The sequence below is a fragment of the Tachysurus fulvidraco genome, chromosome 2 (assembly GCF_022655615.1).
Source record: "Tachysurus fulvidraco isolate hzauxx_2018 chromosome 2, HZAU_PFXX_2.0, whole genome shotgun sequence".
Classification (NCBI taxonomy): domain Eukaryota; kingdom Metazoa; phylum Chordata; class Actinopteri; order Siluriformes; family Bagridae; genus Tachysurus; species Tachysurus fulvidraco.
Genome location: NC_062519.1, coordinates 29,237,781 through 29,251,639, shown reverse-complemented (window position 1 = coordinate 29,251,639; position 13,859 = coordinate 29,237,781). Strand labels below are relative to the sequence as shown.

The 13,859-nt window shown below is 37.4% G+C and overlaps 1 protein-coding gene across 4 annotated transcripts in view; it reads right to left on the bottom strand.

Moving 5' to 3' along the window:
* The window catches only part of si:ch211-51h4.2, a 115,242-nt gene extending 102,244 nt beyond the window's left edge, over positions 1-12,998 (bottom strand). For 2 of the 4 annotated variants that reach the window (XM_027169685.2, XM_027169684.2), the window contains exons 1-5: positions 12,783-12,998; positions 5,895-5,936; positions 4,209-4,282; positions 3,590-3,658; positions 3,395-3,497 (exon numbers count right to left, since the gene is read on the bottom strand). In XM_027169685.2, coding sequence (XP_027025486.2) covers positions 3,395-3,497; positions 3,590-3,658; positions 4,209-4,282; positions 5,895-5,936; positions 12,783-12,918 — 424 coding nt within the window. In that variant the 5' untranslated portion in view covers positions 12,919-12,998. The other 2 variants (XM_047807117.1, XM_027169683.2) reach the window with 2 other exon arrangements.
* Positions 12,999-13,859: the final 861 nt, after the last annotated feature.

Here is a 13,859-nt window from a genome sequence, read left to right as displayed (position 1 = left end):
TGAGCAGTGGAGCTTTTTAGCATTTAATCCATTCATGTTAACAACAATGCTAAAGAGATATCCACACTAAGTGGAGGGCTTTACTTTTATGACAAAATATTTTAATAAGAATATCTATAATAAGGGTTTATTGTATACTTCCGCATACATTACTGAAGAAAATATTTATTATAAATATTTGTAAGTCTGCTTATCTTAATTAGGCTTTTAGAAGTTGGCCATGGTTTTAATAGACTACTCTTCTATCAGCTTACCAAATAAATATTGAAATGATTTATATTAGTTTTGCTTTATCAGGCTCTAGATATAATACAAACAAATACAAAATTTTTTTATTAGCGGTACTATAATTATGGCGTTCCATAATTCCTCATGGATTTGTGGTCTAAGATCGGAGTCAGAGGTTATTTTGTGTTTGCAGTCATACCTCATTAAAAAGGAAGAGGGATTTTTGTGAATTTTACTATATGTGTAATTTTAAAAGACTTAAACTGCTAAGAAATTCTAAGGATTGCAAAAGATTATGGATGCACAGAGACTTAGTGGTTTCCAAGTTTGCCTTTTACCTCCTGGCTTGGTGATTTGATTCCTGTCTCCACTCTGCATGTGTTTTGGGGATTTCCTCCAGATACTTTGGTTTTCCTCCCCTATTCCTAAAGACATGAACTGTAAACTGATTAGTGTTCCTAATTTGCATGTAGTGTGTGAATGTGTGTGTGTGTGTGTGTACGATTGTGCCCTGTGATGGGTTGGAACCCCTCTAGGTTGTCCCCTGTCTTGTGCTATGAGTCCCTTGTGAACAGATCCCGGTTCCCAGTGACTTTCTTGTTTTAGAAAATGTATGGATGGATTACAAAGGGACCTTTTTAGAATTCTAGAAGTAAATGATCCCTAGAGATCTGTATTGTTTTTTTCTAAACTCAAATCTCTGTATGTATGTAGGTAGGAAGCAGTGGTGTAGTCTAGTTTTTTGTAGTGAGTATACTGTGATACTGTGATTTGTTTTGGAACAAATTGAGGGTGAGGAAATAACACAATTTTCATTTTTGGGTGAACTATACCTTTAAGAGCTACATTTAGCCTTAAATGTTATATGAATATGGGACCTGGAGCACAGCTTTTATCAGCTGTCAATTTTCAATGTACATTTAAGAGTGAAAAATAAACATTTGTTCAGTTTTATCACCAACACTCTTTCATTGCAGAATATTATGAACTGAATGAACTGGTAGTTTACAAAGCTTTCCAAATACATTTGTACTCGGGTTGTGGGTGAAATGTCACCCGAAGCTGCGGTAGCTTTAGGCGCAGGCTTCCGAAAACACAAAGAGTGTAGTTTGAGTCTGCTTTCGTTTCATATCTTCTTTTACAATAGTTAGTTAATTTCAAATTTGCACCAAAAAAGACCGTCAAGCAACTGATTTTCCTTCTTGGTAGGTGACGTCAGATCAGGTCACAGGCCACGGAAGCCCCAATAATCCAAAAACGTTAGTGATTCGCAATCGCAACCACAGTCTGTGTTCGCAATACAGAGCGGGGTGAATTTATGAATGAAAGTTCTGTCACAAAACGATATTGTTACGTATCCTCACATTTTTTAAGTGGGTATACGGAAATCCTTGGCCTTTCCTAGTGGGTATACGGCGTATACCTGCATATCACGTAGACTACACCAGTGGTAGGAAGGCATTTAGGGTTTTTTTTCAATGTAACAAACCATCATTGTGCATTAGATTCTGCCAATTATTTCTTACAAGGATCAAGTTTGCTGTTTAAAAAAGCATCCCTCATACATATGTTTACATATACACCTATATATGACCTGCTGTACATATGCTACATATTTATCTGCACTTGTTTATTTGCACAATTGCTACTCTTTGCACTTTTGGTAGACGCCAAACTGCATTTGGTTGCTGTGTACCTGTACTATGCACTGACATAAAAAAAAAGTTTATCTATAACTTCATTCATTCATTCATTTTCTGTGCCTATCTCAGGCGTCATCGGGCATCAAGGCAGGATACACCCTGGACAGAGTGCCAACCCATCACAGGGCACACACACTCTCATTCACTCACGCAATCACACACTACGGACAATTTTCTAGAGATGCCAAGCAACCTACCATGCATGTCTTTTGGACCGGGGGAGGAAACCCCCGAGGTACGGGGAGAAAATGCAAAGTCCACACACAAGGCAGAGGCGGGAATCGAACCCCCAACCCTGGAGGTGTGAGGCGAACTTACCACTAAGCCACCGTGCCCCCTTTTATCTATAAACTTTAGTATCAGTAATAAAGTTGTATCTATTTGTGTGTATCTATCAAGGTTATGTTAAGCTCAGGTTATGTTAAGCTGCAAACCTACTTGTTTAGTCATGTACTGGTCTGAAATAATCTCTTACTGTATATCTAGGAGATTCAAAGGCCAAACAAAGTAAATCCTTATGTAACTTCTAAGCATTTGTAGCAAACACTGAACCACTTTATATTTCACATCCACCATTAAGCTACTGTAAACCTTTAGCCTGGCTTACAAATTGTGGCATTTTTACATAACAACAAACAGTATGTTATGAATGAAAAAGGTGAAAATGTCTGAGCTGAATTATTTCCGCTTGACAATGGCTCCAGGAGAAGTGCATTGATACTGATACTGGTAAGGTATATGTTATAGGTCCAAAAACATGACTGTTTATTCCTAATTGTAAGCATTTAAGTGTAGTGAAACGAGTCCAAGGTGTTTTAAACCGCTTGCACGCTACAATTCTGCAAGCACTGAGCACACACACTTCCTTGTAAAAATGGTATTGTTGATTCCCAAAGCTCTAGTGTATCTTGATTTGCTAAACTTACATGATCTACCGTCTTTCCCGTTTCGTTTTCAAATAAAAATTTTTTTATTAAAAATGAGTTTAATTTAATATGATTTAAAAAACAAATCTTGAAGACCAACCATACTTCTTACCCTGAAACTACAGAACAGTTCCACAGAGGGACCCACAGAAGAAGTAACAGAATACAAGATGCATTGCTCTATGCAATCTTCCCAAAAATAGTCTTTAAAAAATATTTAATGTTGAAGCATCTTTCAGTAAGTCTGAAAAATAAATAAATAAATAAATAAAAAATAGCACAAATTCAGAGCAAAATAATAACATTAAATGTGTCTAAATATGAAAGAAAAAGTTTTTTAAAAAATTCACTAAGAAATTAAAATAGATCTATATATTTGTGCATTACACTTGTTTGCATCTGAAACCCATCAGTTATTTTATCAACTCTTTATCTTCAGATCAGATATTGCCTCGCAGCTAGGTCATTTTGAATAAAAGCTAAAATAAATAAATGTACATGAGATCCAGCTAATAGTGTAATAAATGATGAGTGTACCTGCATCTTCTACATCTTCACTCTCTTCTACCTCCTCGCTGTTAAGAACAGGGGATTCCACCGGGCTCACGTTCTGCATTAATATTCCTTCTGTCTCTAGAGACTGCAACAGAAAGCATCTCCTGTTCAGCCATTATTGTTCTATCAGAGTTCAGACTGCCGCTAATAAATCAGAAAAGCAGAACTCTGTAGTACCTTTACTGACTCCATCTGAATGACTCGACATCGCTGAAGCAAATCCACAAAGAGGTAGATGAGCAAAGCCTGGTCAGAGTAAGCAAGGATGAGTTGAATGTTCACACTTTGTTCACATGATCTTAAGTTGTGAATTTCAACATTCATTTCACTTTATTTAATTTCTCAAATGCTATATAAAGTGCTACTATAATAACAGTCATAAAAACAACAGCAATATTACTACTACTACTACTACTACTAATAATAATAATAATAATAATAATAATAATAAAAATAATAATAATTCACTCATTGACTCTGTACTTGCACAATGACAAAAAAGTTGAAGATAGAAGAAGAAGAAGAAGAAGAAGAAGAAGAAGAAGAATATTTTCACAAACTTTTATACAGAAAGCAGTTCAAAGTGCATTACAAACTGATCTGCAATTTTATTTAAACTATGACAAACTATATTACATTTAATACAAGCAATGCAACCAAACAAAGATAGAAATAAATGATGATTTAATATTCAAACATTCTTTACAGTCATCGAGTCGTCCTGAATTGCTCTGTTTGAGATAATACAGAGCAGTAGGTCGTCGATTGAGATTCATTTATATTATTATTTTCTTACCTGCATTAAAAAACCAACGAGGAAGGAGACCAAGAAGGGAATCAGTCCTGCACGAGCAATCGTCACTGGCAGCCCTATAAAATCACATCCATTGCATCAGTGTAGAAGCGACTGCCATTCACTCCATGGGTTTACATAAATGCACTCATTCTATAGTTTCTATAGTAACGACTTACTCAGATACCCCACATAATCAAATTCTAATAATAATAAGATTAAATATGTGTTATTCAGCAAGCAAAAATGTGAGAGCTTTGTAAGGAGATTCAGTAAGGAGACATGTTGTTCTTTAATACATTAAACATAATGAGCAAATTTATTGTGGTAACAGGAATAACACCAGCCTGGACCAGATTATTCTCTTTTAACAGCACGCCTTGTCATATATTACAACATAAAGGAGGAAATGATGTTTCTGTCTGTGTAAATTGTCCAGAAATGGACTCGACATTAAGACGCTTCACAGCGGTTGAATTACTTGCACTGGAACAGCATGAAAAGTGTCTTATAAGAACTATTAAATCCTATATACAGAATAGCTAGAATGGGTCTAAAAATTTGGACATTTTATTGTGCCAATAAGTCTTTTATGGTGAAAAGAGCATAATGTAATTATGTCAGAATGAGAAGTGTCCTATAAAAAATATTAAATCTTCCTGAATACAAAATAGCTCGATTCAGTGCACCATGTAATTGCAGCCCCTTTATAAGTACATATCTGCTTTTCCACAGCTCATAAAACTCAGAATATAGCATTAGCAAAGGAAAACACTGTCTTGGTGAAAAGCACACACGGATATTTCATTGAACTTTCTGTCTGACGATGATGTCCACAGATTTTTAATGGGTTTTATTTTGTCATAAACGATTAACCCTGACATATTCATGGGTATTATATCTTATGTCGGAAGGTTTAATGTGAAAGCAGGTGACAAGTTTAGTAAAGACCGGGAGTCATGTGTCTAAATATTACCTATAATTTTCTAAAAATCATTCAGAACAGTGAATCATGACATCTACTTGGATGATTTAAGTGCCGCAACAGGAGATGAACACATCCTGAGATGTAACGTGTGAAATTAGGATGTAATGAGATGTTTTTCTACTATAATCAGCCACTTCTGATTACAAATCAGACTTGGATGTGAACGAGCCTGTAAGACATTATAATCAACAATTCTTTTAGTGCTGGAGCTCAATGTACAATCACATTTGATGCATTTATACTGAGGGCTTATATATATATAGGACGTATGTAGACACAAGGACTAATTTACTTTAATCACACTTCACTGTAAACCCTTCACTTAGGGATAACAAAATCAAATTTTGCCAACATTTTCATCAGCATTTTTATGAGCCCTTGAGGAACCATAAGCTAAAACTATTAATTTTTGTACAGTTTATTATAGATTCTAATTGTTAACAACAATTATCTGGCCTCTGGTCATAGAAAAGGACATTTCTTGGGGAAAAAATGAACTTATGAGGTCTATATGCTCTGATTGATTTGTTATTTGACATTTTTCACTCACACTGGATGCCTATGATCACATCTTTTGAATTGCTGCTTATGGTACGTTGTGTGTTTATGTACAGTAAAACACTCAGACGAAAGCTCGATCATATATGTTTTAATGGTTAATAGTGAACTACGTGTGACATGCATACTTGGATTCTACTTGCCTAAAATTCCAGTTCCCAGAATAGTCGCAACAGTTAGAAAATCTGTAAAGAGACAGAAACATTTTAACAGCTTTCTCAAAATCGTAACATGTATAGAACTAGAAAAAACAAACCAAACAAACAACGGGTTAAGACATATATGGACTCAACAGAGCTGAATTAGCTATGCTACTGTAGTATTATTGTTTTATTCAGTTTTCTGTGCTGCTAAACACATTAGTAAATGTATATCTGTGTGGCTTTGTGTCTGTTCTTAGACAGAGAGAGAGGGGGGGGAGACAGAGGGAGGGAGAGGGGGGGAGGAAGAGAGAGAGAGAGAGAGAGAGTGAGAGGGGGGGGGAGAGGGGGGAGACAGAGGGTGGGGAGGGGGGGAAGAGAGAGAGAGAGAGAGAGAGAGAGAGAGAGAGAGAGAGAGAGAGAGAGAGAGAGATTGAAGGCCCTGGCCCCAATCAAACCCAGCTCTGAAATTCATTTGGATTTAATAATACATGCCAGTCAGCATACACTTGAAGGAAATAAAGTGCACTTTAGACAAAGGGCCTCTAGCAGTTTGTTTTGGAAGCCATGTGGCCTTAAGACCAAAATATTTCCAGCATAACTACGTCTCTTCTCTGACCTAATTAAAAAATCAACCCAGGCCTGTTTTGATGCAAAGTAATAAGACGTCGCTGATTAACTGCTAACTAAAAACAGACAAGCGTGTGAAAGTGACATTGCTTACAACACATGCACAAGAACAAAAAGTCCCTTCCTGATGCATCACCCGCTTTAACACTTCTTTGACACTGCTTGAACTGATGCATTATCAAAACAATGAATGAAATATCACACACTGAAGTGATGTGGTGAGATAACAAAGCTAACGTTCTGCAAACTAAGTGTCTATCTTGCTTTTAGAAGCTCATCCATTGGGGCCTCTAATTTACACCCACACTCACAGTCAAAATGATTGATGACAATGTGAGCAGAAGCAAAGTAACCGTAATGGAGCTTTAATGACACATATATTGGTTCCTCTGGCAAACTTCCAACTTGAGTGACACCTTTATAGCTATTTAATTAAGATGCCACACAAATTTTGTAGGAGTATGCAGTTTCCCCACAATGTATATCTGAGCAGATCTCTAATGGACATTTGTCTGACATTTACAGTACATATCGAGAAAGTACATGTGTTATTGTGCTGATTATACCACAGCATGGCAGAAGGCTGGAATCTGATTGGTCGGAATGACTGTTAGCTCCAACTGTCTCAATGCACTCGTTCTGGTATATTATTGTTTCTACAGTAACAACTCATACACGTAGACGTCTTTAGCAGGTTCTCCAAATAATCTAACACTGATAATAAACAGATTTATAAACTTGTTGTTGTTTAACTAATACTTATATCTTTGATGTGATGAATGTTTTTGTTAGTACTCATGGAAGGTGTCTCAGTGGTAATGTTTTCTCAGTTAATGAATGTGATGTTGTTTGTGTGTGTGTGTGTGTGTGTGTGTGTGTGTGTGTGTGTGTGTGTGTGTGTGTGTGTGTGTGTGTGTGTGTGTGTGAGTAAGAGAGAGAGAGAGAGGTTGGTGAATAAATGACTGTTAATTTCAGCTGTAACATAAGTGATAACAGGAACTAACTTGTTTCTTGGATGTTCCACAATATAACATCTATAAACCATTAAAAAAAGCTTGCTGTTTCTGCCATTAACAGATTAATTGTTGTAATTGCTGGCAAATGCACTATTTCTACTGTATATAGCAGCATGGTCTGCTGTGTGATACTTCTTACTTAATCAGTTTCTGTGTACTAAGGATAATAAATATTGACAATGCAGTGACAGAGCAAATCTTTACTGCTTATATCTGAACAATACGTTACTGCGTACCGAAATAAAAATACAAATGGACAGAGGTTAACTGTAGTCACAGAGGTTAACTGTAGTCACATTTCATTTTAAGTTTTGGATTTGTCCATATTTTTCTTTCAGACTCGCTCACTAAAACTGAATGCTAATATTAATATTAACGCTGAAATATGCAGAATGTCACTAAAGTCAAATAACATGATTTTTGGATATGGCCATTGTTGTGATGAAACTGAAAACAAACACATTATTCAAACTCATTATTCATTATACCTATCAAACTCATTATTCATTATACCTATCTACCTATGTATCTATCTGAAAACTTGCCTAAAACTAAATTTCATTATAAAAAAACACCACTAAACATGAAAGTAAAACTTTTATTTTTATTATGTGTGCATATGGTTCAACAACGTTCAATCAAATGAATGAATGGGGTTGGTTTATAATTAACTATACTAGTACTTTATTATAAACCAACCCCATTCATTCATTTGATTGAACTTTGTTGAACCATTTGTTGAAATAGGACTAATTAAACATACAAAATAGATAGATAGATAGATAGATAGATAGATAGATAGATAGATAGATAGATAGATAGATAGATAGATAGATAGATAGATAGATAGATAGATAGATGATAGACAAACAAACAAACAAAAATAAAAATGAATATTATAAACAAAAATAATAACTGCACAAGAGGCATTTCTGGTTGAGAGCTTGAGTGATGAACTCAAACTGAGACCTCGAATTGAGCAAAACTGTGTGAAGAGAAATCACAGACGATGCTGTGTCTTATTTTCCCTCACCAGTGTTTCTGAAGTGATAGCAATAGGTTTCAAATTTGAAGAAATAAAAGAAATAAAAACAAAAACAATTCTGATTTGGTCTTGGCTTATTTTGTGTTTAAATCCAAATACAGATACTGATACTAATACAGATCCAGATTGTAGCATTGTGATAGACCCCAAGTTAAAAAATCTGAAATGCACTGAAAGTTAGTTCATGAGGAATTATATCCTTTAAATCTTAACAATAAAGAATTTTGTTAGTTATTTTTGAAGTTTGTCATCGGGCATCCTTAATTAAATTAGTAGCTCCAGGGCTCCGTGTCCAAACATTTTTCAAAGAGGTTAGACTTTTCCAAAATACACAAGAGCCATATGTCTCCTGCAGTATATTGGAGTTAAAATTACAGAACGAATATGAGCTCTGAGGTTTAATTTGTTGGTACCCACCAGGCAGGTTCAGTGCATGGATTCATTCTGTTGATGCAGAATCCTACCATCTGTGTGCCTCAGCAGAAATCAAGAGTCTTTCAGACCAGCTGATGTTATTCCAGTGTTTAACTGTCCAGATCTGGTGATCCTATTCCCACTGCAGCTTCTGCTTTCTCTTTTTGGCTATTGACCAACATGGTTATGCTGTTGTAGCCTGTCATCTCAAGGTTTGATTTTATTCTGTATCATGAGATGTTTTACTGTTCACCACAACTGAACCAGTTTGAACAACTGAACCAGTGCCAACCAGTTTGACCTTTCCATGTCATCTTTTCACATAATTGGATGTTTCTTTATTTCACCATTCTGTGTGTGGTACATGTGTGTGTGCGTATGTGTATGTGTATGTGTAGTGGGATGTGGGTGGAGGGAAGTGGTAGCCTAGTAGTTAAGGTGCTGGGCTACCAATCGTAAGGTTGTGAGTTCGATTCCTACGTCCACCAGCCTGCCACTGCTGGGCCCCTGAGCAAGGCCCTGAACCCTCAATTGCTCAGTTGTATAAAAATGAGATAAAATGTGAGTCACTCTGGATGAGGGTGTCTGCTAAATGCTGGAAATGTAATGTGTGTGTATTCCAGGAGGTCAGCAGTTACATATTATACACAAACAAACCTGGCACCATCATGTCACAGTCAAAAGTTTTCTCTAATTAGGAACATTATTCAACACATTCTACTGCTGTGACACCATTGGTTGATTAGATAATTGAATGAATGATTACAGTAGGTGTACAGATGCTCTTAATAAGTGTCAACTATAATAGAGAAATTGCCCGCAGGCTACATTTAGCCCTGGGGCCCTGCAACAGGTTACTGAATTTGTTTACGCACACTTCAACTTCATACGTCACTTCCGCAAATAAATAAAGAAAGAAAGAAAGAAATAGCAAACATAGTAGTAGTAGAGGATGGGTTGATTGTTTCATCTCTAGAAGGTGTTAAAAAAAATTGACTCTAAATATTCAGGAAGGAAATTGTAACTCTTGGTTAATCAAAATCAGGGCTCTTCAGTGTGACACATTAACGTGACAGTCACTCATTTGGGTCTTTTGTCACACTCACCCGCCACACACTGTATTTGTCACGTAGTAAAACTTACTATTTATCATATATTTAATATGCCGCAGCGCCCAAAATGTATCTGTGCACACCACTGTCTCTATAGACAGGGATGCACACAACTGGTGCGCAGGTGCGCATGCGCCCCCAAAATGAAAAATGTGCGCTGTTAATACGCTCTAAACGCTTGTGTGCGTACCATTGTCGTTGACGGAGAAGAGAAATGCAGAGTTGCCATTTTAGATTAATTTATCTGCTGATCGGGGGGTGTCCTATTGTGTGACATTTAATCGATCTGTTGTCAAGCTATTACAGTTTTATTTATTCAGAGGTGGAGCAAAAAATATACAAGTGTTAAAAACACTGTGTCAGGAGAATGGCATTTCCTATTGTAAACTAGGAAAGTTTCATAATATCAGATGGTCTGCATGGAGGCACGAGACTCTGCTGAAAATATGGAAACAGTTGCCTTCCATTAAGATACAGTTGTCTAATACAGATGACAGCGACTTGAAGTATATCTGCACACAACGTTTTCAGTGCTTTCTGGCCAACATGCTTGACATTGGCAACATTCTGCAGCTAACTTCCCAAATGTTTCAGCAGGAAAAACTAACCATAGGAGAATGTAAAGATGAACTAATGCTAGCCATTGGACTGTTCACCCTTTTGCTGGATGGAGAAGGCCAACACAGAAAACAAGCAGTTCACAATTCAGAAGCTGACAGAGACAAAGCTGAATTACTCAGAGGTTTAATTGGTGAGTTTGAAATCAGGTATGAATCTCTGAAGTCTTGTGATCACTTTTTGGTTTTTGATGCATCTACCTGGCCCCAAGAAATGCAAGACCTCCACAGTTTTGGAAACACCGTAATCAGCATGATTCTTCAGAAGTATGAAGCGATCTTGCCTCTTGACAGAGACTCCACTATAGAGAATGGATGCGTTTAAAGCAAGAAGGAACGCGATTAGCAGCATCTTCTGTGTATGACTTGGTCAAGATAGTTAATACAAGCGATCCAGATTGTTACTGCAACATTTACAAGATTCTTAAATTGTCCCTTACACTTCCTCTGAGCAGTGCTGCTTGTGAGAGGGGTTTCTCGCACCTCAATATAATAAAAAACAAGAACAGATCCCGTCTGTCACATACTCATCTTTCAGCCCTGATGCACATTCACTTGTCAAAGATGAGTACAGATACATTTGACCCAAAGCCAGCAGCAGAGCTATGGATGCAGACAACCCATCGTAGACTTAACCAGGGAGGTGCAACCACTTCCAATGCCCAGGAGGCTGTAAGTTTGTCCTGTACTACAGTTGAAATTGAGGACAGTGAGGAGGGCAGTGAGGAAGGTGATGTTTAGTTTCACTGCGCAAAGGGTGAGTACCAGTTCCATACTCTAAGTGCTCTCCTGAGAACCTGGATAAAAAAGTTGTGTGCATCCCTGTCTATAGAACTGGGCAGGAATCAAGCGCGTCTCCCCTGCAGTTCTTAATCGAGCCTGACACTTATCAGCCAATTAAAAAAGAGGCTACACAATAGCCAATCAGAAAATAGCTCTATTGTATCCGGGTAAGATTTAACGCAACAACCAGTGAAAAAAAAGCATATCCTGGAATTGTTCAGCATCATCCTCGTTCACCCACAGAGAAAAACACTGGAACTGCGAGCATCACTTTGAGCACAGAGTAAGTCGCGATCTCCTGTTTTAATGTTACAACAAATTCACAACTTGTTTGACACAACAATGACATTTTGACTGCTGTTAGAGATGTTTCCCAGATAAACAGCATCAGATTTCCATGAGTGTCTGTAACTTAGCCAACAGTTTTACAGCCTGTTCACTGAAAACACCTGCTCAGAACAAGGCCAGTGGTTCTCAAACTGAGGGCCCTGAGATGGTGCCTGGGGGCCACAGTTCAATGACAACACCTGCTCAGAACAAGCAGCCTTGGTTTTAGTGCTTCCACATTGTAATGCTGATGCTGAGAGGGTATTTTCGATGGCCGGTTTGAACAAAACCTCAACACGAAACAGCTTGTCTATGGACGGGACATTGTCCTCAGTCATGCCCCTAAAAATGGCTGGGCTTAAGCTGAACAGTTTTAAATGGGAGCAACATTACAAATGATAAAGGAGTCCAAAAAGGCAACAAACACTTACAATAAACAACACCAGTCATAATCTCTCTCTCTCTCTCTCTCTCTCTCTCTCTCTCTCTCTCTCTCTTTCTCTCTGTGTGAGACCTCTCTCTGTGTCTCTCTCTCTGTCTCTCTCTCTCTCTCTCTCCCTGTCTCTCTCTCTGCCTCTCTCCCTCTCTCTGTGTGTGTGTGTGTGTGTGTGTGTGTGTGTGTGTGTGTGTGTGTGTGTGTGTGTGTGTGTGTGTGTGTGTGTGTGTGTGTATACAGGGTACACCGATCCTTACCCAACACAACAACAGCCCCATTGTTGTGTTTGGCTGGTTTGGAGATGTCACTCTCGCCTGTCTATATAACTTGAGAGCCCTGCAAAATATTGTTTTTTTTTCTTCTTCTCTAAATTCCACGTCCACTTCACGCCAGCAAGCTTTCTAAAGGAGCTTTATAAGTTCACCGTTCGCGCTTAGGTCATTTTTGCGATGTGAATATGTGGAGGTTGTGCTATAACCCGTTAAACCCGAGCTGCATCTCCGCTACTCACAGCACTGCAGATAAATAAAGCTCCTCTTCCACGGCCGCTGCTTCCGCTCTCTGTAACACACCGGAGATGTTTGTCTCTTCTCACTCTTCTCCTCCATGGCACTGCACTGACACACTTCCTCCTCAGCAGCCTCCATCTCATAGCCTTTATTTATTAATATTGTTATTTAAAAAAAAATAAAAAATTACAGTAAAGTCCTGTCGCTTTAAGTCTTCGAGCTGCTCGGTGGCTGTGTCCCAAATCGCATGGAGCCTTAGGCCTACTTCATAGCATGTTAAAGCTGTACATCAGCACTGTTATTTGACATACTACTGTACAGGGACCGTACAACCTTTTTCTGTCTTTTTTCCAGTCTTTATTTGGCCAATTACCCTCATTGTGTGTTTGCTGTTTTAATACGCAGTGCATTACTGTTATTAAACGCATATATAGCTTACTTATTAAAAAAGATATAATTATTCTTAACAAATCTATTTCAATCTCAACAACAAAGCAAACTTTTCTTCCTTTAGGAACCTCAAGTATGAACCAAGATTTCTACCAGAAATCTTAGAGAGCTTCTTGCAGTCATGTCCTCGCATGTACAATATTCCTTCGTATTTAATCGTAGTATTAAAATTCAAGTATGTGTAAATAAAATATAAATATAGTACGATATTGTATGCATTTTTAGCATGCAGATTTGTTTTGTGTACCCATTACAACTATGCATAGTTATTGTGTATTTTTAGTGATTTGTACTTTCATGTGTACGCTTTAGTAGCATGTAAAAAAAAAAAAGAAAAATAAATCTTGCTAGATAAACCTTGCTAATTAATCCATTGAGTAAGTTAGTTGAAGCAAAATACTACTGCTGGTGAGTTGGTATAGTAGGTGTTGCTACATATTCTAAGAGTTACTGCTTATACATTCTTGGTTAGTATTTATTGTGTAGTATATATGTACGTATATTTAGTGAGTTGTAATGTCTCCATCCTACTGTAGTCTGTAAATACACTAAAGACTTTATTTATTTTGCACTTTTTTTTTTGATGCTTACAATTCATTACGCATACTTACAATTCAAGTGTACTCGTG